This window comes from Corvus cornix, chromosome 15, assembly GCF_000738735.6.
Source record: "Corvus cornix cornix isolate S_Up_H32 chromosome 15, ASM73873v5, whole genome shotgun sequence".
Classification (NCBI taxonomy): domain Eukaryota; kingdom Metazoa; phylum Chordata; class Aves; order Passeriformes; family Corvidae; genus Corvus; species Corvus cornix.
Genome location: NC_046345.1, coordinates 8,391,396 through 8,412,241, shown reverse-complemented (window position 1 = coordinate 8,412,241; position 20,846 = coordinate 8,391,396). Strand labels below are relative to the sequence as shown.

Sequence of the window (20,846 nt, the reverse complement as noted above, 5' to 3'; positions counted from 1 at the left end):
GTGTGGTCTGTCCCTGGTACAGCCCTTGTACCACAAGGAGAAAACAAAAACAATCTCCATCTAGGCAAAGTGTGGAAAACTGAGATCTTCCCATTCCATCTGACATCTGAGGCTGACTAGTGAAGCACCAACTCACTGGAGACAGGACTGTGGATGGATTAGACCAAGTCAGAGTCATTTAGCTCCTTCAGGTCCTAAGGCTTTGGCCCTTGCAGGACTGAAAGTCCTTTTTTCCTGGCTCTTCCATGTCTTGATCCAGGTAGATGGTGCAGACAGTTGCTAGATACTACTTCTCAAAGATATAAACATTAGGAGCCAAGTTGTATGCACAGCTCTGTGGAACAAAATGAGTCCAGTGTGTGATTAAGCAGCTCAAATGTTTGTTTAACAGAGCAAAACAGCTTTTGGAGAAAGGTCCTCTCTGGCTTTTCTGATCTGGTGATTTCTGTACAGCAGGGCCTGGTTGTTTCACTGATGTTAAATGTTCATTGTAGCTGGGGCCTGAGCACACCAACTCCTGGCTAACACAAGAAGTGGAAGGTGTGTCACTGGGAGTGACAGGCTGCAGGGCAGGGCAGGAGGCAGCTACAGTGCAGAAAGGGTACTGTGGCAGGAGGGCTTCCCCTCCATCCTGTGACCTGCTGAGCACCCTGCATGAGCCCAAAGACAGATGGGAAGCCTGTGGTTTTCTTATGGTTTTCTTTTAGAAGTCCACCCCAGAATCTTTATCCTGTCTCTGGGAAGCTCTTGACTGCATCAGCTGAAGTATTATTTGTACCACTGCCAGTGCTGTTTGCAAGAAAAAAAGGATACATGTGTTACCATGAATCAGCAGATGGACTTTTTCTGTTGAGTACTCTCTTTCTCATGTGTTGTGGGAGGGCAAGAAATGAACAGCTGAGCCTCTCAGTGTTGTCTCCCAGAAGCATCAAATGAACTGCCTCCAATTGTGCAATGCCTCAAATGCTGTGAGGGAAGCTATTTCCAGGAGAAGGCAAGTCCTTCTGACAGGTGTGGGACACCAAGGAGCCAAGGGCTGCACTGGGGAACATGAGAGCAGCTCCTCACCAGAGCAAAACCCAGCCCCAGAGCTGGGGAATGTGCAGAATGTGGAAGTGCAGAGAGAGCTGGCCTTGTCCTCGGGTAAGAGGAGACCCTGACTGTAACATTAGAGCATGTTTCAGAGCTCTGCCTAACACCAGCTGAATATCTTAATAGTTTTCTCGTGGAGTCAGTCCTGCCTGGACAGACTGCGCATGCTGAGGCGTCTGGAGAGGAATTGCTTGTATTTAATGGCTCTGAGATACAGCACTGAAAAAAAAAATTCAAAATGCCACACATGAGAAACTTGTTTAGAAATATTCATTTGTGGGAGGTGCACCAAGGAAGGCATGAGGGGAAGGTTGTAAGGATATGGGAAGGAGGACAGTTCAGTGGGTACAGCAGAGCTCTACTGCAAGCTAGCAGGGAGAAAAGTCAAGGTGCAGGAATATCCTGAAAGGACCCATTTTTCAGAGTGTGTATGATTGTTTCTGCTACAGAAACAACAACAAAAAGAAAGCAACAACTTTGTAGTTGCCCATATCTTTCAAAAGACTGTAAAATATCTGCTAATTTATTGGCTGAAATACTGATGCTAAGACCAGCAGCTCAAGCAGCTTATATAGCATGTGATGCTGCCCTGGGACCAGAGCTCAGCTGTTGTGGGTTTGGCCTCATCCCCGCTGCTCTACCCAAGCCATTTCCAGGCGGGACAGGGTGAGCCCTGGTGGCCACTGCTGGTCATGAACTGCTAATTGTTCACACAATATGCAAAATAAAAGGATTGGCGTTGGGCTTCAGGCAACAGTTTAGTTTCTGCATACAGCTCCCATTGTCAAAACAAAATGATGTGAAGAATCTACTTGGTGTCTCTAAATCCTTTTTCGTGACTCTTTTAAGCAGCAGTGACCCTTCCAATCTGTTTGGAGAGGCCCCTGTCTATGTTTGCAAGTCTGTCCCAGAGCCACAGGGAGTGCAGAGATGTGAAGCAGGATTTAGCACAGGGGTTCAGTTCACTCCTGTTAAAGCCACAGGACAGTAGCTACAGGTGTGTGCTCCTACAGCAGGGGCATCATTAGACTGAGCTGCCTGGGAGTTTATGGAGAAGAGGTTCAGGCCACTGAGGTTAATCCACTAGTGAGCTATCTGCACTGACAGTTGGCTGTTACCTCTGTGGTTCTCTTCTCACCATTCCCTGTAGAGGTGGGAGGAAAAAAAGGAGAGGCTTGTGCAGGAGGAAATATCCTTACAAGTGCTACAAGGAGCAAGAAGGAATTCACCCTGGAAAGATTTCTGAGTCAGCAGGCCCAGCCCAGTTATCAAAGAGAGAGGAAATACAAGCAGTTAAACTGCTTAGACTGCTTCCTTTTCACGTAGTTGCTTGTTCTGCCACACGAGTGCTCTGAACAAATGTCTCTGCTGAGGCAATGTGCAGCTGCCATCCCTGTTCATTCACATCCTTGGCAGCAAAGGGACCCTGGAGATGGTTACTACACCGAGTCACTCTGAGTTTGGTGGATGAGTAACAGTGTCCTGGGTCCTGCCTGGCCATGCCATGGGACTCTCTGTATTCCTGGGAGTAGGAATAGCTGTGGGAATTATGAGATTTGCCAAGCACAGTCCCAATTGCCTTGCTGAAGGTTACATGCCCTGGCATAAGCATGGCACTTTACCCTTTCCCTGGACAGGTAAACAGATCCCACCTTCAACATCCTATTTGTATCATCCAGGAAATTGTTGATCATCAGGTTTCAGCCCAAGGGTGACCCAAGTCACAGCCTCATGTAAATATCTACATATAAACATCCAGCTTCCATGAACACCCAAGTGTCTGAAGCCAGACAAAGCAAGGCTTTGAGCAAAAACATGCACTTCTCAGTTTCCTCATGTTGGCTTCTGCATACTTCCTCACACACACTTTTACCATTCAGTAATATCTGTCTTTCATTAAATAGCATCTTTTCTTGCTCTGTGACTGCTAAGAACCTATTTCTTCTGCCAGAAATGCTCTTAAGCCTCCGCAGTGTTAAGAACTGGTGCTGTAACACAGCTTAGGGACCCGAGTTTCTGTTGTAATTACATCTTTGTATCAAGTGCAGCTCCTGTGTCTGTAGCCTTACGTCAGTAAAATGGACTATTGCCAGTAAAGTCAATATGATCTGGGATTCTAGTGTTAGGCTTCAGATTGGGTCCCACCCCTAGCCAAACAGTTCAGCAGTGGAACTGTCTGCTGTGTGATTAACAGTCAAACAAAAGGATGATGAGAAAGCATGAGAGATTTCTAAATTAGTCAGATGTTGACTGGGAGGGTCAGAATTAAGTCACTATCTACACACACATTTTGCAATTAGTGTTGATGGGAAAGGAAGTGAAAACATAGGGAGCAATTAAATGTGGCTTTTAAAAATTCTTCTATTAACTGTACCCAGATGTTGTGGGGGCTTCAGCTGATGTTCAGTATTTAAACTGCAAAAAAATACCCAGGAAGACTGAGATTGTGTTCTAAAATACGTCACTTTTCAAAAGCTATCTGGACACAAACAAATGGAAAAGGGTCCTAAGGCTCAGTGATACCTGAGCTGTTTGATATAAAGGGAAGGGGTGGGGGATATGGCAGAAAACTGTCTTAGGTGACTCTATTTCTATCTCCATCCTTCTCAGGAAAAATTAAGGCATCTCTTCATTTAAGGTTACAAAATAACCCTTCTAGTTTCTGGGAAAGGCTCTGGAATAATCACCAGGAAGTCTGTTTGACTTCAAGGTAGGGCCTATTAAGTAGAAAATTAAGATTATATTATATGGATAAGCAGGAAATCAGAGTCAGTGGAGACCACATAAATAGAAAAGTTTTGAGTTACTGAAAAAACCCTCAACCCACAATGGCAGTCTGTTCTCCCACCTGCTGCTCTGGTTATGTTTTGCTCTGGCAGATGCTATCAATAGGTTTGTCATTTGGTGATGGATCAGGACTCTGCTGAAATCTCTCTGTTGCCAGAAATGAGTGTGCCCCTTCTTTCAGCCCAGTTGTGACAGTGAATGAGGAAAGCCCAAGATCCTGAGCCTGAATGTAAACGAAGGTGTATCTTTTACTACCTGGTTCTGCTGTTCTGCAGTTGGCTTGTGTTAGAGCTGATACAAAGATCTGCTGACTATCATCACATGTCTGCCAAGGCTTCTAATCAAGACTCAGGGCAACAGATGGTATACTCAGAAACTACAGAATTATTGTGAAAATGAAAGGAAGAAAGACATTTCAGAGGAACTGTGCTCCTTTCTGAAGGATGCTGAGTCCTAACATTGTAGGGCAGTGTGAGGTGCTTAGGAAGGAAAAGTTGTCTGCTTATTAATTAGCTCTGCCTGTGTCCAGTTAACTGAAAACCAGGTGAGGAGTGAGAGCTAAAGACTTGCAGTGACAAGCAATCATGTCAGAGACAGTTTATCAAGCAGCCATAGAAGCAGTCCATCACTGACAATCCTGGCACCACCTGTGTGTAAGGCCAAATTCCACAGCACGGGAATGTGCCCCAGGAAAGGACAAACTACTTGCTTCAAGGCTCTTCTTTCAGCTGGGGATAGATCCACCCTTCCTGCTTATGCCAGTGGTCAAGGCTGAATAGGGGAAGAAAAACATGGGGAGGAAAAAAAAATAGGTAGACTTCCATCCCATAAAATAAAAAGCCTCAATATTTACAGTGGGATGGGAGATGACACCAAGCAGGGGAAAGAGGGAATAATAGTGGCAAGACAGTCAAGCAAGTGATACTTTCCCCTTTTTGCGCCACAAGATGAGGAGAGCTCAATGACATTTCTAGTAAGTCTGACCTATTTGTCATCTGCGTAGAGTTTGAATCAGCTTTTGTAACATGAACAAATATCTCAGGGGTGACGCAGGAGTTTGTTTACACACACAGGTGCCAATTAGCAGCAGCTGAAGGGCTTGCATTGAACCTGAGTAACCCTCTTCTTCACACCTGCTAATGCTCCCCCCATGTCTGGGTAGGGCTGAACACACCTGCAGAGAGTTACACAAATGAGGAACTGTAGAACCTGGGCTGCTGATCTTCAGTGCTGACAGATGTTCCCAAAGTCGCCCTGCTTATATGCTCAGGAATAGATTTAAATGCATTTCATTCACATTGACAATTCAAAATTACATTCTGCCCCACTCCCCCCACCAAAAAAAAAAAATCAAATTGTAGCAGCAGGCTGCAGCCTCTGCTGTCCCCTGCCCTCCAACCTGTCTTTTCAAACCTGTATCAGCTGCCAGCACAAGTGTCATGACCTGGATTCAAATATGCTTTTTAAACCCCTGATTACATGGCCTACTTCCTGGCTATGGAAATGAGGCCAGGTGGATTCTATTTTAAAAGCCTGCTAAAGACCGTGGCTAAAATAGCTGACAACATTACCAGATCACTGGGGTTTAAAGGGTTTCACAGTGCTTCTGTGTCTGAGAGATGTGCTGGCTTTCTCTGTGTTTTCTGTTTCATTTACTAATAGGATTTTAGGAATCTCAGTGGTGTTGTGCCCCTCCCCTTTTCATTCCCAGGCAGTTCCTCCCTCGATGTTTGTGTGGAATCTCTAGCCTTTTTACAGACCAGTTTGCCACTAACACCATACCCTGGCTTTCTTCTGCTACCCTACACCAAAGAAGCTACAAGCAATTTTCAAGTACCCTTAAAACCATAGCAAAGTGAGGAGAGATGCTCAATGAGAACAAGGACTGCAGGACTCTCATGAAGCTCTCCCCCACAGCAGCTGCATTTGAAGCTTAAGGTCTCAGTTTATTTAGTAGCAGTACAGCTCCTTTCCTTTTCTGCTTTCCTAAATTGTTTCTCAATCCTGATGTTCTCTCTTTCAGGATATACTCCTGCTTCCAAGTGCCTGCCCACAGCATTAGCTGGGTTTTATCTCCCAAATACAAATAATGCTTCCTATTAAAGGATTTGCTGGACTAGTCCATGAGACTGCCACATAGCATTTGATCTGCTGCAGAGCTAACTGTGCCAGCAGCCTCTGAAGTTGGTGAAGAAGTAAAGGTGGTAGGTACAAGGTATTATCCCTTTCTTTACGTATGCATTTTTTACAGATGTGTTTATCAAGCGTAGAATTAATAGAAATATTAATGTGCTTTTATAAAAAGGTTTATGGGGTAGAAAAAAAAAATCAGGTTTTCCACTGCCCAGATTTATAAATAAGCCTTTGCAGAATCATACCTTTCCCTGATTCTGCAAGGAGCCTGGCTGACCTTGTGTTCAGCCTGGGTAAAATGGATCAAATTAAATGAGATTTAAAGACTTGCGCTTTTTTTCTCTAATAGTTTTAGGGGTAGCAGATTGGTCTGAATATATAATGTGCACTTTCATTCCGATGACACATCCTTTAGGAGTGCGGAAGGAGAAAGTATAAAAAACCCAAATTCTACCAGTCAAATAGTGGAAGCGCCTTCCTATCCTGAGGGGGAAAAAAGACACAGTGGCTAAACTAGAGAAAGACCATTATGGGTATTGGTTGGCAGATCACTGGTTTTACTATGAAGAGTCTTACTAAGTGTGTCTGAATACAGCTTTCTTACACCAGCCTGAGCAGTGATACAGTGTTTATTCTGGGGCTACAAAATTCTAAATTTTCCAGGGTTGGTTTTTTGTGGAGGCTGTCCACAACGGAGCTAAAGAAAGTAGCTTACCTCCTTGCCAATTTGGCTGCATCTGCTGCAGCACTTCCGTTGACTAGAAGGGACACGTTAGATATCGCACCAGCCAGGAAACAGTCCACGATGCCTTGGTTTCTCCGAGGACAATAGCCAAAGTCATCTCCAGTTACTATTAGCTTCACCTGAAGCATCCTTAGATGTCATCCCTGGCAAAAAAGTAAAGGAGGTTAAATCGGAACAATCAGCAGTCTGCAGATCACAGGCAAGCAGGAAAAGACAGGCTTACCGGGGGCGAACCCAATCGTGACTCAGCCCCTGACTAACTCCTCCTGCTCCACCTCAGCCCGCCGCTGTCTCGCAGCTCGCACAGTGGCCGGATTTGCGTGTGGCCGCCGGGCTCACACCGTCCCTCCCTGCTCCTGCCTGAAAGCACCAACCTTGCCTTCCCCTGCGGGGGAAACCCTTGCGTGCAATTTGTACCTCTGGGGATGAGGAGGGTACGAAAGGTCAGGGACTTGGTGGGATGATTTAATTGACCGAGGGTGCGTCAGGGGTTCAGATTCCATTCCCGGGCACACCCTCGCCCGCGGCACCCAGTGAAATGGCACGGGTGCGGATCACCTGAGGCAACCCCGCAGCCGTGACGTCTTTGAGGTCACCGATCCCCGGCCCCATCCGGCGCGGCCGGAGCGGGTGCGGGCCGTGTCCCCGGGGAGAAGCGGGACTGGAGCGGCCTCCAGGGGCCCGGCCCTGCTCTCCCGCTGCGGCGGGGGCGCAGGGGACCCGCCAGCCTCCCTCCCGCGCCCGGGGCAGTGCGTACCTCCGCTCCGGCCCGATCCCGGTCCCAGGGCCGCCGCCAGGTGTGGGCGGCCGCGGCCGCCGCTGCCCCGGGGGGACGCTGGCCCCGGTGGCGGAGCTGTGCCCGCGCCGCCCCGCCGCGCATCCCCCTGCCCGCGCTGCCGAGCGGCCCCAGGCGGGAGCTCCCCGCGGCGAGCCGAGCACGGAGCAGCCCCGCCGCAGCGCCGGCGCCTCCGAGCGCGACGAGCACCGGGGCGGCTCCGCCGGCGGCCCCTGGCGGCGGCGGCCCGCAGCGCCGCACGGCCCGGTACGGCCCGGCCCCGGTGTGGACCCGTGCCGCTCTCTGTGGCGGTCTCTGCTCCAGACTCCCGAGGTGAGACCCGCCTTTGGCTGAGGGTGGTACAAGCAATTCAGTTCGTGCTCTGTGCTGGCTTCAGCGCAAAACTGATGATTCCAACGATGCCATGGATATGTAATCCTGCAATCAGTGACGGTCACACTTGCTTGTTTTCCCCCACCTTGGCTTGCTGGCAGTGTGCACTCAGTCTGACTTTAGAGCCACAGGGCAGCAAACCCTGGCCAGGAGGTCCCATGGCTCTTGGTGTTGGGCTGGAGAGCACCAGGGAGAACAGACGAGAGTTTCACGAAGGGCAGCTTCTAATATGCTGTCATTCAGTGCTGGATGTCAGCCAGTTCTCCATCAGGCTGCATGTAAAATCTTGTTTGTCCTGGCATTGAACTGCTTTTTCTTATTGCAGAAAAGCTATTCTGGATCTACCAGAATGAAAGTGAAAGTGTCAAGTACTCAGCTGAGAATTGGAGAATGGAAGATACTGTCAGCCTGCGTTTTTTACCTGTGGAAGAGGATGACATTCTATCAAAGCAGAACAACCCCCTTCTTGGTCTGTAATATTATCACAAAACATTCCCCTACTTCTGACATTGGAGGAGGAAAAACAAACTCATGTTTGGGTAGGGAGAGTGGCAACTCAGAAAGTGTCATGGTAACATGTCCATGGATCCAGGGTAGCTGCCTTGGTGTTTGCTGCTAACTTGTTCCAGGAAGCAGGAATCACAGTGGGACTAGGACTCCTGCATGGATGATTGCAGATGGTGATTTCCACCTCTGAACCTGTGCCAGCATGGAGGTAAGTGAAGACACAGCTGTCAAGCCAAGCACGGGCTTCTTGGAAGAGCAGCTGGAGTGAAATGGGTTGGAAAAGGCTTTAAGGGTTGTTTCTGTGGGAATTGACTGACTATCCTGCTGCTTAATTCCTGTACAAAGAATATATAAAGAAACCAAAGCCTCCAGGTGTCTCCTTTTTTCAGCAGAGTTCAATTCCTAAAAGACAGCTGGTGTGCCCATGCCCCAAAGTCAAGGACATGACTTGTAGGCACAGCCAGAGACTGACTGTCCTCAGGAAAGGAAGAACCATCACTTTGGAGACATAGAAGCACACTTCAGCAGAGGAAATGCCACTGTTCTCACACTTTGGAGCTAAAGTTTGAAACAACTATGTGGGGGCATGAACACCTGTGGAAGCAGTGGTTTTCCAGATTTGTCTCCTAACAAGGAATTTGGAATCACTGAATTGAGGTAGGTTCAGCCCTGTTATCTTTAGGCTCTCATCAGTTGCGGTCCATGTAGCAAACTGCTACAGAACTTTGTTTCCGTTAGACTGAGGGCGATTTGAGGGGCAGCTAAGTTTTGGATATTAATTTGTAAGTTTATTTGGATAATTTGAAGGAGAAAAATAAAAGCAGAATGGGTGGCAGCAATATTATTCATGGGAGAATTTGGTTCCTAGGCCGTGGTCTCCCTAAAGGCCTTGAAATGGGCAGCATTGGAAGACTGGGAGCATGGGAGACTTCTGCTGTCCATCGATAGTGGACATCAGCTGTTTGTCACTTTCTTACTCTTTCTTGCCCTTCCCTGTTCATGTAAAATGAACACTGACTACTGGAAATGATGGTGAGAGCTGGAGACAGCCTTCTGCCTCTTCAGTGACATTTTCTCTTAGAAAAAAATTATACAAAATGAAATTCAAAACAAATCATGCTAAAATGCTGTAGACAACTTGCTAAATCTTCATTGAGGCAATTCCTGTGAGCTTTTCTGTCATTTGATAGCCGTATGGCTCTGTTACAGAAAAGTTTTTGATGTTCTGTAAAGGCTTCCAGTGCCCTTGGTATTTCAGAGGGGATATTTGTGCAACTGCTACTTGCTTCCCCTTCTGGGAGATGAACGTCACAGCCTGCCCACATTCCCCAAGAGGCTTCACTTACTGATGAGTGCTGTTACTATAACAGCTGAAGTCAGCACAACTCTGAAATAATGTAATGAATCATAAAATAAGTACCTCCTGTCCTTGCCAATGCAAACTCTGGGGTTTTTTTCCTCTTTCTAGAACTGTCAGTGCTCCCTGCCTCTACACAGGTGAGAGGCACTACATAAGAATCTTAGACAAAGCTTGGCTTCTCAGCCTTCTTAACCTTAGTATGCATTTAATGCTATTAATGGTAACATCCTTCTTAAATATTTAATGCACTTCCTAGAGGCTTTTCTTTCCTGATTTCATACCTGTTTATCCAGCTGTCCTTCCTGTGACTGGAAGCAAACATTGCCCAGCAAGCAAATCTTGCCCCTGTGCCACATCCCCTTAGATAGCAGCAGTGCTCCCTCTGCAGCCTGCATACACAGCTGGCTGCCAAGACAGCCCTTGAGCTGACCCCCACAGAGCCCAGAGGGGAAAGGCCCTTACAAATCCAACCTCGAGCTGAAAGGCAAGGCAAGCTCCCTCTGGATAGTCTTTCCTCTGCATTGAAGACAGGAACACTGGCCAATATTTCTGGTGGAGCTGCATAAGCCAAGACATGGACTAAGCAGAGGCTGCATCTTCCAGCTTAACTAAAACAAAACACAGCCCTACCTCAGCTGCAAAAGCCAGTAGGGGCTCTCACCATCCTCAAGTGCTTCACTGCTTTTGAGCTTGAATTTCTTTCCCTGAACTTTGAGTTATTCAGTAGCAAATTTCGAGTTTCCTGTATTTCACAAAAGTGTTTTCCAACAATTACTGCTTCCAACAAGGCGTCTGTTTACACGTTGACATAAAAAATGTGTTTTCTTTTTCTTGTTCCCTTGGCTGCAGCTAGTTAGTTCATTTGGGATTACAATGGTAGCACAGTAGGACTTGGTTTGTCTTTTCCTTGCATGAAATTTTGTTGAAAGTGTGAATTGTAAAAGGCATTGAAATGAGACAAAGTAAAATCCATTTTTAAAATGAAGGATGTAAACATTTTTTTCTCTGTCCCAGCCTCAAAGATTTAGTCTAAATCTTTGAAGTTCAGTGGCTTCTGTAGAAATGTTTAAACTACAGTTTTTCATCCATAGAACAGCTTTGTCCATCTTGCATCCAAAAGGGTTGAAATCCCCAAACTCTGGGATACATCTGCTAAGAGTGAAAGGCTTCCCTGCTTACCATGTGACACAGCCAGGCAGTACCTGTCACCTTCCCTCACCAGCGTCTGAAATACCTGAATTAACACCAGCACAAAATAATGCCAGTACTTGGCAAGGTGTGTGGTCCTAGCAAGGTGGCTGAAAGGCAAAATCTGGCATTGTGACATTATTAACCTGACACTCAGCATTGAATTATGAAGGACTGTTAAAAGCACCAAACTCAAATCCTTCCTGCTGCACACAGCAGGTCTCTGGTCCTTGGCGGTGCTGTGCCTCATTGGCAATGAATTTTAATCCATTCTCCCTTTTTTCAGAGGGTTATTTTCTCTCTGCTGTATTTCCTTCAGTGTCTAATGTATGGCAAAAATTTATATTTGAATATGAACTATATGAACTAAGCTACAGCATCTGTGCCTTCTAACTGGGGTTGACATGATGTAAAGCCTGCACATTCCTTTTCCAGATGCCTCTTTTCCTGATGTTGAGGTCTATTAAACATACAAAGACACCTGGTCAAAAAAGAGTTGAGATGGGGGATATTTCTCCTAGACAATTAAATGATGGGTCCAAAATAGGTACTGTTTAACTGTACACATTAATAGCTTAACCTACACTATCTGATTCCATGAACTGTTTGATTGCATCAGGAATTCAGTTTGACCTCTCTGAAAGTTATTATACTATCTGGAGTTCATTTCTTGGTATTTATGATAAAGGTTCCTAGAGGAAATTATCTCTATTGAGGTGAGAAAAGGGCAGGTTATATAAAAGATGCATAAATGTTCAGTGGAATTTTCAGAATTACATTCATATTTACCTACCACTGAAACAGATGTCTAGAGGTTTTTAAAATCCCATGAAGAACTAAGTTATTTTAAAAGCTGCCTGAACTGATGTAACATACATTGTATTTTTACATTCTTATTCTAAAATAGAAGCTAGTCATCAAAACAACAATTCCAGTCCATGCCTACAAATTCTAAATAACTTCCTCAGCTTCAATTTACACTGTCTAAAAAAAAGCAGAGTTAAGTCTGAGCCTGATTTTTACAGATGTTGATAAGGAGTCATTAAAATGAATTAAAGATATCAGAGGCAGGTCCTTATGTTAAGGAAAAAAAAAAAAAGGAATTAATGCAAACTTCGGGAACACCTCAGCAATGTCACTACACATGCAAATTAATCTGGCAGATCACTTACAGTGATTGTTGTCACCTCTCAGCATCACTGAAAACATGTGAAAAATCTCAGTTGATTGAATGGAAAGGCAGATTAATTCCTTTGGCGTTCTGAGGGGAGATCCCCCGCTCTTGAAGGACAAGCATCAGTCAGGAGAGTGGCTGAGAGATGGAGACAATGATGGACACAGATTGCCAGGACTCTGCAGAACTTCCCAGGAAATCCCCTCTACCTCCAAGACTAGAAATAGAAGACAGCAATTAAAAAACGTGAACTTTTCTCCCCCAGATGAAAAGACCTTCAATTTAAATATGCATGTATGTATTCGTTAATACTTTTTTTTGTAAATCTCTTCTGCTTATTTACTTACTCTGCTTATTCTTACATTGTTTATATTTACTGAATGCAAAAATCTAAGCAAATTATTTTGGTAATCTAGTCCTTAAACAACTTAGGCTGAGTGATAAGATGCTGGAATTCTATAAATTTTTGGCAAGCTATTTTTTGTCACTTCGATTTCTCCCCGGGTGGGAGCATTTTATCATTATTACTCCTGTTCACTGTTTGTATGAGGCTTAGGGGTCACAGTTGGAAGAGCTCTGTTGTAAGGCATGCCAGTGGAGACAAATGCTTCATCTGAAGTGAGGTTTATAACCAGCTGTTCCTCAGTGTGGAGTGAAAGAAGGAGACAGAAAAAAGCACAGAATCTTTGCAGACCTTATTGTCTACAATTACTCTCTTGAATTCAGTACAGTTCATCTTTATTGATATCAGAGAAGGGACCAGATGCAGAGAAAAGCCAGTGGAAGAGCTCATGTGGACTTGTTTCTGTATCAGGTACTAACGGTTTCAGAAGTGTCCCTGTCTGTTTTGCCTACAGTTTGTGTTGGTCTGAGAAAGAACGCAGGGTTGCTGCAGTGCTCCCCATAAACCAAGGGCTGTCTATGCCAAAAGATGCACCAGTGCTTTTTGGGGTGCAGACTACACCCAGGAGTTGCCAGCTCTGCTACCTTAGTTGTCAGTAACTGCTCTAGCCATGAAGAGCAAACAGAAAGTCTGAAGCATCTTAAACAAAGGCCAGCATAAAAACTATATCCCTTTTCTATAATCTGTTGCTTTGGGTCAGCATACACCCTCTGAAATTTTCTTGTGCCACAGATTTTTCATTCCTGCATGCTAAAAGCAGGAATCTCAATCATTTTTTCAGGGAGGGCCAGGTTGTACCTACAGCTGCACCTGAGTGGAAATGGTAGGACTTTCCAAAATGCTTGAAAATCAATTGTGCACAAGGATTGGGGAGGGAGGAGCAGATTAAGTGATTGAAGGCTTCGTAGTTACATTCTACGTTCTCCCCTTTTACAGCACTGTTGAATTATTTTGTTTGTGTGTATAAACAAGAATCATAAAGAGGTTCCTATAAAAAACCCCTGATGTTCCCATGACCAATGTGAAGCCACATAATTTCTGAGGCAATTTACCTGGAGCTTACAGCAATCTACCAGAAACAATAGAGGGCCCTGTCGCAATGAGGTGATTGTTAATTGCCATGGGTGTTTGGCATTGATGGGCTCTTTGATGGCAACCGTTCTAACCCAATTATGTTTCTAAAGTGGGACAGAAAAGCATTGTAGGGAGCACCATGTAAACGGCATTAAATGCACTGAGACTGAGCGACCTCCCAGAAAGATAGACAGGTGCCAGCTAAAGCCCCATATGATTGATTTTCCACGGCTAAAATGGCAACCACAGACATCTGGTTTTTCCCCAGTTATAACAACAGAAGCAAATGTGAGCTGTTGTCTTAGTTAGAACAGCAAGGCTGCTTAGAATGACATAAAAATATGACAATTGACTATCAGTGGGGGATTTTTTGCTTTTCTGTGAGTAAACCTTTATACTTCCAGCACTAGGAAATGAGTTTTTAGTCCTGAGAAAAGCACACTCTGTGTGTGTGTGTATGTGTATAGACACATATGTATGTGACTGAGTTAAGTACTTGAGCTTGTTTTAATGCTGACCTGGCATTTAAGTAAGAGATTTTTCTTAAATGTAGCTACAGCTATGGAAAATGGGCCAAAGCTACCACAAAAAAACTAACCATTCAATTGAGTGGTATCACATGGGCAGGAAAAAGCCTTGCAGCTTCAGGACTGGTGGAAGAGAGAGTCAGCTGAGCATCTTATGATGTTTGCACTACCCAGCAACGCTAATGTGCTTTCTAAATCATCCTGTAATATCAAGTGCAGTGTTTCAGTTCTTTGCTGTTGCAAGGACAAAATACCATTATTACAAAGATTTAAGTCCCAAGACAGGAGCCCTCCTTCTACCTGTCTCCTTGCCACTAAGAAGATCAAAATCTTTTGCTCTTTTGAATTACATTGCATTCTTCACAGTGTTACGTGGGACTCACATAAGGCTGTGATGCGGTACATGTGTGAATCCTATGAGCAGTTTCAGAGGCAAAAGCTATTGAACTATGTAGGAGTTCAAGTGTCCTTTGTCCATGGCTGCCCCTTATTGAGATTTTCTTTTGGGGGGGTGGGGAGTATTTCTTCAATAAAGGACAATATGTATGCAATAAAGGACAGTACGTATGTTAATTTATGCAGGTGTTTTTTCTACAAACTAGAACTTAATAATCTCTTTGTTATAAGAACTTTGCAAGAGACTGAAGCACAGAAGGCAAATTTTGGGATCCAAAAGCAAAGATGTTATGTTGTTGCTACAGCTTAATGTTACAGCAACCATTGTTAGTTCTTCTTTGTGAAGTGTTTATGCCCTATAATTACAAGCTCTAATATAATCCAGAAATTACTGGAGCTGTGATGTATTATCATCCAAGTCACTTCACAAACATGAATTCCCTTTGTTTTTCAACACTGTGCTACTTATCTCCGTAAATCTCCAAAATGGGTAGATATTTACTCCATTCTAAGAGTCAGAATTGCAGGGAGGAGCAGACCTAACTGTGCCGCCTGCCAGCTCTGAGCTAGAAGTGGCCTGAATGGAACAGCAGGGGCTGATTGACCTGACAGCGCCAACTGCGGCTCCCCGAGGCTGTGTCTAAACACTGCCCCTACCTGGGCTGTGACCTCAGACCCGGTTTGTCTCTGGCACGGCTCTCGCTGTGAGGACATTTGTCCTGTCCAGGCTCTGATGATAATTGAACAGTCCTACCCACAACACGTTTTCCCCCAAGGCCTTTTAACAACCCCTCAGCCTGACTTGGCTATAACTTTTCATACAGCCCAGACTACGTTAGACGAGAGGGCAGCAGTGACACACCTGACCTCTCCTCCTACGTTCTCAGCAAGGGCAAACCGCAGAGTCGTGTCAGCGCTGCCCCGGGGGTGCCCGGCAGCCGCAGGTGCCTCCACTCCGGGCCCGGGGGCGAAGGCGCTCGGGGGCGGCGGCAGCGCAGCCCCGGCCCTGCCCCGTGAGGGAGCAGCGCCCGCAGTTCTCCTTCGCGTCCTCCCCTGGGGACAGCCACGCTCAGGACTCTGATTGGCCATTTCTCTCCGTGCCTGTTCGCCGTAGCCCAATGGGAGTGCGCGGCGGCGCGGGGGGCGGGCGGGGATTGGCTGAGTGCGGCGGTGGGCGGGGCGGTCGGCGGGCCCGCGCGGGGGAGCGGAAGCGCCGCGCTGAGGGCGGCAGTGGCGGCCGGGCTGAGGGGGGCGGCGGGGTCGGTCGGGTGCGGCGCGATGCGGGGTGGCCGCCGCCTCTTCCCGCTGCTGCTCCTAGCGCTGCTGCCCGGGCTGTGCCACGGCAGGGAGCCGGCGCCGGGCGCTGTGACTTGCGGCTCGGTGCTGAAACTGCTCAACACCCGCCACAGCGTGCGACTCCACTCGCACGAGGTCAAGTACGGCTCCGGTGAGCAGGGCCCGGCCGAGGAGCGTGGGGCACGGGCTGTGAGAGGAGCGAGGAAGCGGGGGGGGACAGGCGGTGCCTGGCAGGGAAATGGCGGGGGTGGGCAGGCAGTGAGGGTGGCGGGGAAGGAGGAGGAAGTTGGAGCTTTCCGAGGTTCGTGTCCTTGGTGCAGAGGCAAGCGGCAGGCCAGGGATGGGGTGTAGGGGTGCGCTGGAGACATGGCAGGGGCAGGAGGATGCTGAGGCCTGCGGGACTGGAAGGCGTGTCAGCTGCACTGTGGGCCCTGGAGTCGGGATGTGACAGGGATGCTTTGCCCTTGTCCCTGAGGTAAGCCCTGTTCAGTGTCAAGGGCCTCAGCTGTACCTTCCCAGTGTCTGTTCTGGCAACGAGGGTGTTGGTCTGTTTGGGGACACAAAGACCTTGGTAGTGTTTTTGATAAAGGTGGGATGGTGTGAATAGTACCTGTCGTGGATCAGGTTTTTTTGTGTGTTCACCATGAACTTTGACAGTTTGCATCTGCTAACACACACTGTTTCACTGCTTCCCTCTGAAAGATTATTTGGTACCTGCATTACCTTTGCAGTCGGTAAGTGGACTGTGAGAATTAAGCAACTTGTAAACATGAAGGCATGAGAACATTAAAGCAAATTTCTTTAGTTCTTTCATGTCTTTTTGAACTGGGGAGGTGGGATAAGTCTTGTGTCATTTACTTCTATTCAAACAGGAAGTGGGCAGCAGTCAGTGACAGGAGTTGAAGCTTCAGATGATGCCAACAGCTACTGGCGGATCCGTGGGAAGAGTGACAGCAGTTGCCAGCGTGGGACACCAGTGAAATGTGGGCAAGCCATACGACTTACCCATGTTAACACGGGGAAAAATCTGCACACTCATCACTTCCCATCACCACTCTCCAATAACCAAGTGAGTTGGTTTAAATCTTAAGCTTTTGTATAAATAGTGCATGCTGTTGACAATAGTCTCTCCAGTTACTCGTGTTTTTGGAGAATCAGACTTGGGTACCAGCTGCCAGAAGCAGTATGTCTGTGCATACCCAGATTCAAGTATATGCTTTTCTGCATCTTGAAATTGTGTATTTCAGTTCTTGACAGAGGTAAAAATTAGTATGTGCCAGTATTGGTATTTCACAGTAATTGTAACAAATCTGCATTTTGTTTTTCTGCACCATTGCTACTGGGAAGACTGTTCTGAAATGTTTGGTGTTTCAAGATGCAGGAGATTGAGTATCTCCCTCAACATTGTGAAGATTGCTCTAGAGCAAGACAACTAATCATGTCTTATAACTCTAGGCATTCCTATGTCCAAATTCCTTGGTGATCCAGTCTCTTAGTCCCAGTTATCTTCTTGCTATCTCTATTTCATTTCATTGTTCTTATTTATCTGTCCTCCTTCCACAGGAAAACCGAATCTGCTCTTGCAATCATATTTATTTATAGTTTTGTACATATCTAGAAGAGTGTAGTTTCTAACTGTAATTCAGCCCCAGTCTTCTCCTTGAACAAATACTTCTCCAAGATTGAAAATCTCTCTTAAATAATGCAATTGTTGGAAGATTTTTGTTGTTATTCATGTCAGTCTTTCATCAGGCCATGTAGATAGGTTGTTACATTCAAACTTGGAAGATCTGACTCTTTGTGGAAAAGGTTTTTCTTTCACCATGAGTAAAGTGACTGAACCAATAAGGTCCAGCTCTGTGTAGGGTGTCTAGATAACCTGATTATTTAAAAAAGTGATGAAAAAATAACATTTCAAAAGAATTATTTAAGGAAAAGATTGACTCTAAAACTTCCCCTTGGGTTTCATTTTTCAGTGTAGACACTTCATATATTGTCATTAATGTAAGAATGTTCAACTGTCATTGTTGGGTTTTGTTTTGTTTGGGGTTTTTTTGGCACTTTTTGCTCAGATTACAGGTTGGAGTTTGTTGGCACTTTGTGTTCAGATTTTAGTGGTAGAACCTTACTGCTTCTGGCTTTGGTGACTGTTGACAAAGCAAAACAACAGCATTTCTTCTTTCCCCATCCTTGTCTTTAAACTCTATTGAGTCTGTGGTTGATATGTGTGTGTCCTGGAGGTGTTTGCTTACACTCTCACTTCAGGAAGCTTGTGTCTCTAACAGGAAGTAAGTGCCTTTGGGGATGATGGCGAAGGAGATGACCTGGATTTCTGGATTGTGCAGTGCAGTGGGACTTACTGGGAGCGGGAGGATGCCGTGCGCTTCAAGCACGTGGGGACTGAGGTGTTCCTGTCCATCACGGGGGAGCAGTACGGCCACCCCATTAGAGGTCAGCGGGAAGTTCATGGCATGCCTGCTGCCAACCACCACAACTATTGGAAAGCCATGGAGGGAGTCTTCATCAAACCCAGTCTGGACCCTGCAAAGCATGATGAGCTCTGAATTGACATGGGATCCAAAAGGCTTCGTTTGACTCCAGTGTTCGGAGATGCTAATCCTTGGTCTCTTCTAAGTCCTGCCTTGCCTGAGTGACTGATTTTCTGTATTACTGAAGGGCATTAGTTCATTCTAGGAATGCAGCACTTCTGTGAGGAATGGCTTCTGCCAGGTTCAGCCACTGACATTTATTTGGTGAAATCCTTTCTGAATTTCCAAGCTTTATTGGTGAAACTAGTTCATGTATCTGTTAGTTTTTGTTGTCATTTGTTTGGTTGTTACTTTTTCTCGAATTTGAAGGAAATGGAAAAATGAAAGTAATACTTTTCTCTAGTCTCAAGTACAATAAAACTTTGTATTTTGTAATCTTTTTCCAACTATAATTAAATATTTGGAAACCGATTTCTACTTCCTAGTGAAAGAACGTTATTGATGAGGAGATGGATTGAGTCTAGAAAGGGAAAAATTATTCTGAAACATGCTATCTTTTGAATGACTTGCAGTCAGCTATTTAGTCTTTGAGTTTTAAAAAAAGTATCCATTTGAAAATTGCATCCAATATCTTATGAGAGCTTCATTCTGTATTGTATTGGAAGACTTGAAAATATTGTGTATGTTGGAATAAGAAGACAAAATTGTAATATTTTCCCTTCATCCGAGAAATTCAGGTGTTCTGGTTTTGGTGGTACAGCTGATTGTCCATTGGTAAGGCTGCTCTGCTCTATGAACAGGTGCAGAAAACTGCTGCTTGCTTAATTAATACTAGAATTTTATAAAGTTTCTTATGGTGCAAAGGAACAGTTGAATTTGGCTTACTTCTGTGTCACTCTGCAAGATCAGTATGACAATCCAGGTGAATAAATAGTGAGGTGTATGCCTATGTGGGGTTTTTTATGTGTGAATCTAGAAGAGCAAAAAAAATCTGAGAGAATGGTTTGGTCACGGATTTCTGACAGATTGGTATGCACTGGAGTGCTAGCAAGGAATCTTCATTGAACAAGTTCAGAATTTCTGTGTTCCTCTGTGAAAAGAGAAACTAATTCTTCAGTGTGTTTTTTACATAGTGTTACTGGAAATACTGATTAAAATTCAAAATGCCATATATTTGCGATTTTGTTTCAAATGAAAAGCTTACCAAATGAGTGAGAAAAGTCAGAATATTTGCGTGTTCTTGTTTCCATGTGTAAATAGTTTACTGATTATGGTGCTCATTAGTCAATCAGTTAAAGAAGCAGGAAACTGATTTATTGCTCTTACAGCTCCAGTCAGGAGCTGCAGTGTTGGTGTTGTGTTGGGAGGGTGCAGCAGGCAATTGAGTTCAGCTTTACAAATCCACTGGCTGCTGGGTGCACCTCGTGCAGGAGTGCTGTCCAGGCTGGCTCCAGGTTTTATTTAAGAGTTTCCTACTAGGGAAGATCCCCCGTACCCTGTGGAACAAAGAACCTCTGTAACAGCATTTCTGTGTACCTTGTTATTTTTCTTCAAAGAAAAAGGTAAGAATGTTTTTCTACTAATTTTAGTTGCATGTGTGTATCTAAGGATTGCAGGCATTTTAGAGATTAAGTAGACTGGCTTTTGCTGTTTCGTAGTAGAAGTAAACTTCCATGTGATTAATATTTCAGGTTCACTGATACTGCTGACTAATCGGTATTGAGGTTGTAGCTATAGAGGATAACTCTTTAAAAACAAACCAAACCTGCATAAACAATCTTTTTCTTTCTTTATTAAGAAGGAGAGCTTTTCTTTTGAAGGTGGTATATACATAAACACAAAAAATGTGATAGCATTTGACAGGAGGAAGAAATAGTCTTGGCAGCGAGTTCTCTGTCACTAAGAGCTAAAATGCTTTGTGCCTACACCATATGGGCTTAGTGTTTGTGCACCTGGGATACTAAACTGGCTGAGATGGGGCTCGTCTCGGTCTGTGCGCCAGGTACTATCCCCACCCAATGATTGTGCCTAGATGTTTCTGTCCCTAGCAAAGGTGGTTTTCAGTCTTATTTATTATGCTTAAGTGGGATCTCACTGGATCTTTGGCTTTCTGTTTTGGATTTGAGCCAAATTGATTTGGTGAGGCTGCAAAAAACTGACTTTTAGTCCTTATTGCTTACTTTCTGATATGTTCTCAGTTTTGAAAAATATTTGTAACTTTTATTTGTAAAAAACCAAGCTGCCACACACAAATGTACCCATGAATGCCTTATTTAAAGACATGTGCAACAATATTCCTGTGAACTGAGTTTCCTTCGCTTTTGATTCTGACCAGTGTAAAAAGTCACTTAGCCTTAATATTTCTCTTGGGCATGTATTGCAATAGTTGGGGGGGCTTTGTTTGGTTGGGGTTTTTTCCCCCAATTTTTATCACTATAAATGTTGTTCTGAAGGACTCTCGAGTAAGTCCAGTTGAAGTATGTCTTACTTTGGAAAGGTGTAATACA

The 20,846-nt window shown here is 45.1% G+C and overlaps 2 protein-coding genes and 2 long non-coding RNA genes across 10 annotated transcripts in view; 2 read left to right on the top strand and 2 right to left on the bottom strand.

The window, feature by feature from the left end:
- The window catches only part of YDJC (YdjC chitooligosaccharide deacetylase homolog), a 30,589-nt gene extending 22,914 nt beyond the window's left edge, over positions 1–7,675 (bottom strand). For 3 of the 5 annotated variants that reach the window (XM_039560881.1, XM_039560882.1, XM_039560883.1), the window contains exons 1-2: positions 7,515–7,675; positions 6,728–6,900 (exon numbers count right to left, since the gene is read on the bottom strand). In XM_039560881.1, coding sequence (XP_039416815.1) covers positions 6,728–6,885 — 158 coding nt within the window. In that variant the 5' untranslated portion in view covers positions 6,886–6,900; positions 7,515–7,675. Of the gene's footprint in view, positions 1–6,727; positions 6,901–6,980; positions 7,257–7,514 lie in introns of those variants that run through there. The other 2 variants (XM_019285141.3, XM_010398171.4) reach the window with 2 other exon arrangements.
- Positions 5,996–10,777, top strand: LOC109144437. Of its 3 annotated transcripts, none has more exons than XR_005603165.1 (2): positions 5,996–6,083; positions 8,251–10,777. It is a non-coding gene; the product is annotated as an uncharacterized LOC109144437 (long non-coding RNA). The 3 variants fall into 3 exon arrangements; XR_005603164.1 differs by having other exon boundaries at positions 5,996–6,094; XR_005603163.1 differs by lacking the exon at positions 5,996–6,083 and adding an exon at positions 7,760–7,865.
- On the bottom strand, positions 8,260–15,502 carry LOC120410829. Its single transcript, XR_005603166.1, has 3 exons — positions 15,417–15,502; positions 12,153–12,371; positions 8,260–8,346 (listed from the first exon to the last, which is right to left on the bottom strand). It is a non-coding gene; the product is annotated as an uncharacterized LOC120410829 (long non-coding RNA).
- A 271-nt stretch (positions 15,503–15,773) lies between these two features.
- Positions 15,774–19,512, top strand: SDF2L1 (stromal cell derived factor 2 like 1). The gene is made up of 3 exons (XM_039561253.1): positions 15,774–16,001; positions 16,723–16,919; positions 18,136–19,512. The coding sequence occupies exons 1-3, from the start codon at positions 15,833–15,835 to the stop codon at positions 18,412–18,414; spliced, it is 645 nt and encodes a 214-aa protein (XP_039417187.1). The 5' UTR covers positions 15,774–15,832; the 3' UTR covers positions 18,415–19,512.
- The last annotated feature ends 1,334 nt before the right edge of the window (positions 19,513–20,846 follow it).

Bases quoted from the DNA above. Each gene is read 5' to 3' on its own strand.
- SDF2L1 (XM_039561253.1), top strand. From the start codon at position 15,833: ATGCGGGGTGGCCGCCGCCTCTTCCCGCTGCTGCTCCTAGCGCTGCTG. The intron at 16,002-16,722 runs GTGAGCAGGGCC...CTATTCAAACAG, and splicing joins CGAGGTCAAGTACGGCTCCG to GAAGTGGGCAGCAGTCAGTG. The intron at 16,920-18,135 runs GTGAGTTGGTTT...TGTCTCTAACAG, and splicing joins CACCACTCTCCAATAACCAA to GAAGTAAGTGCCTTTGGGGA.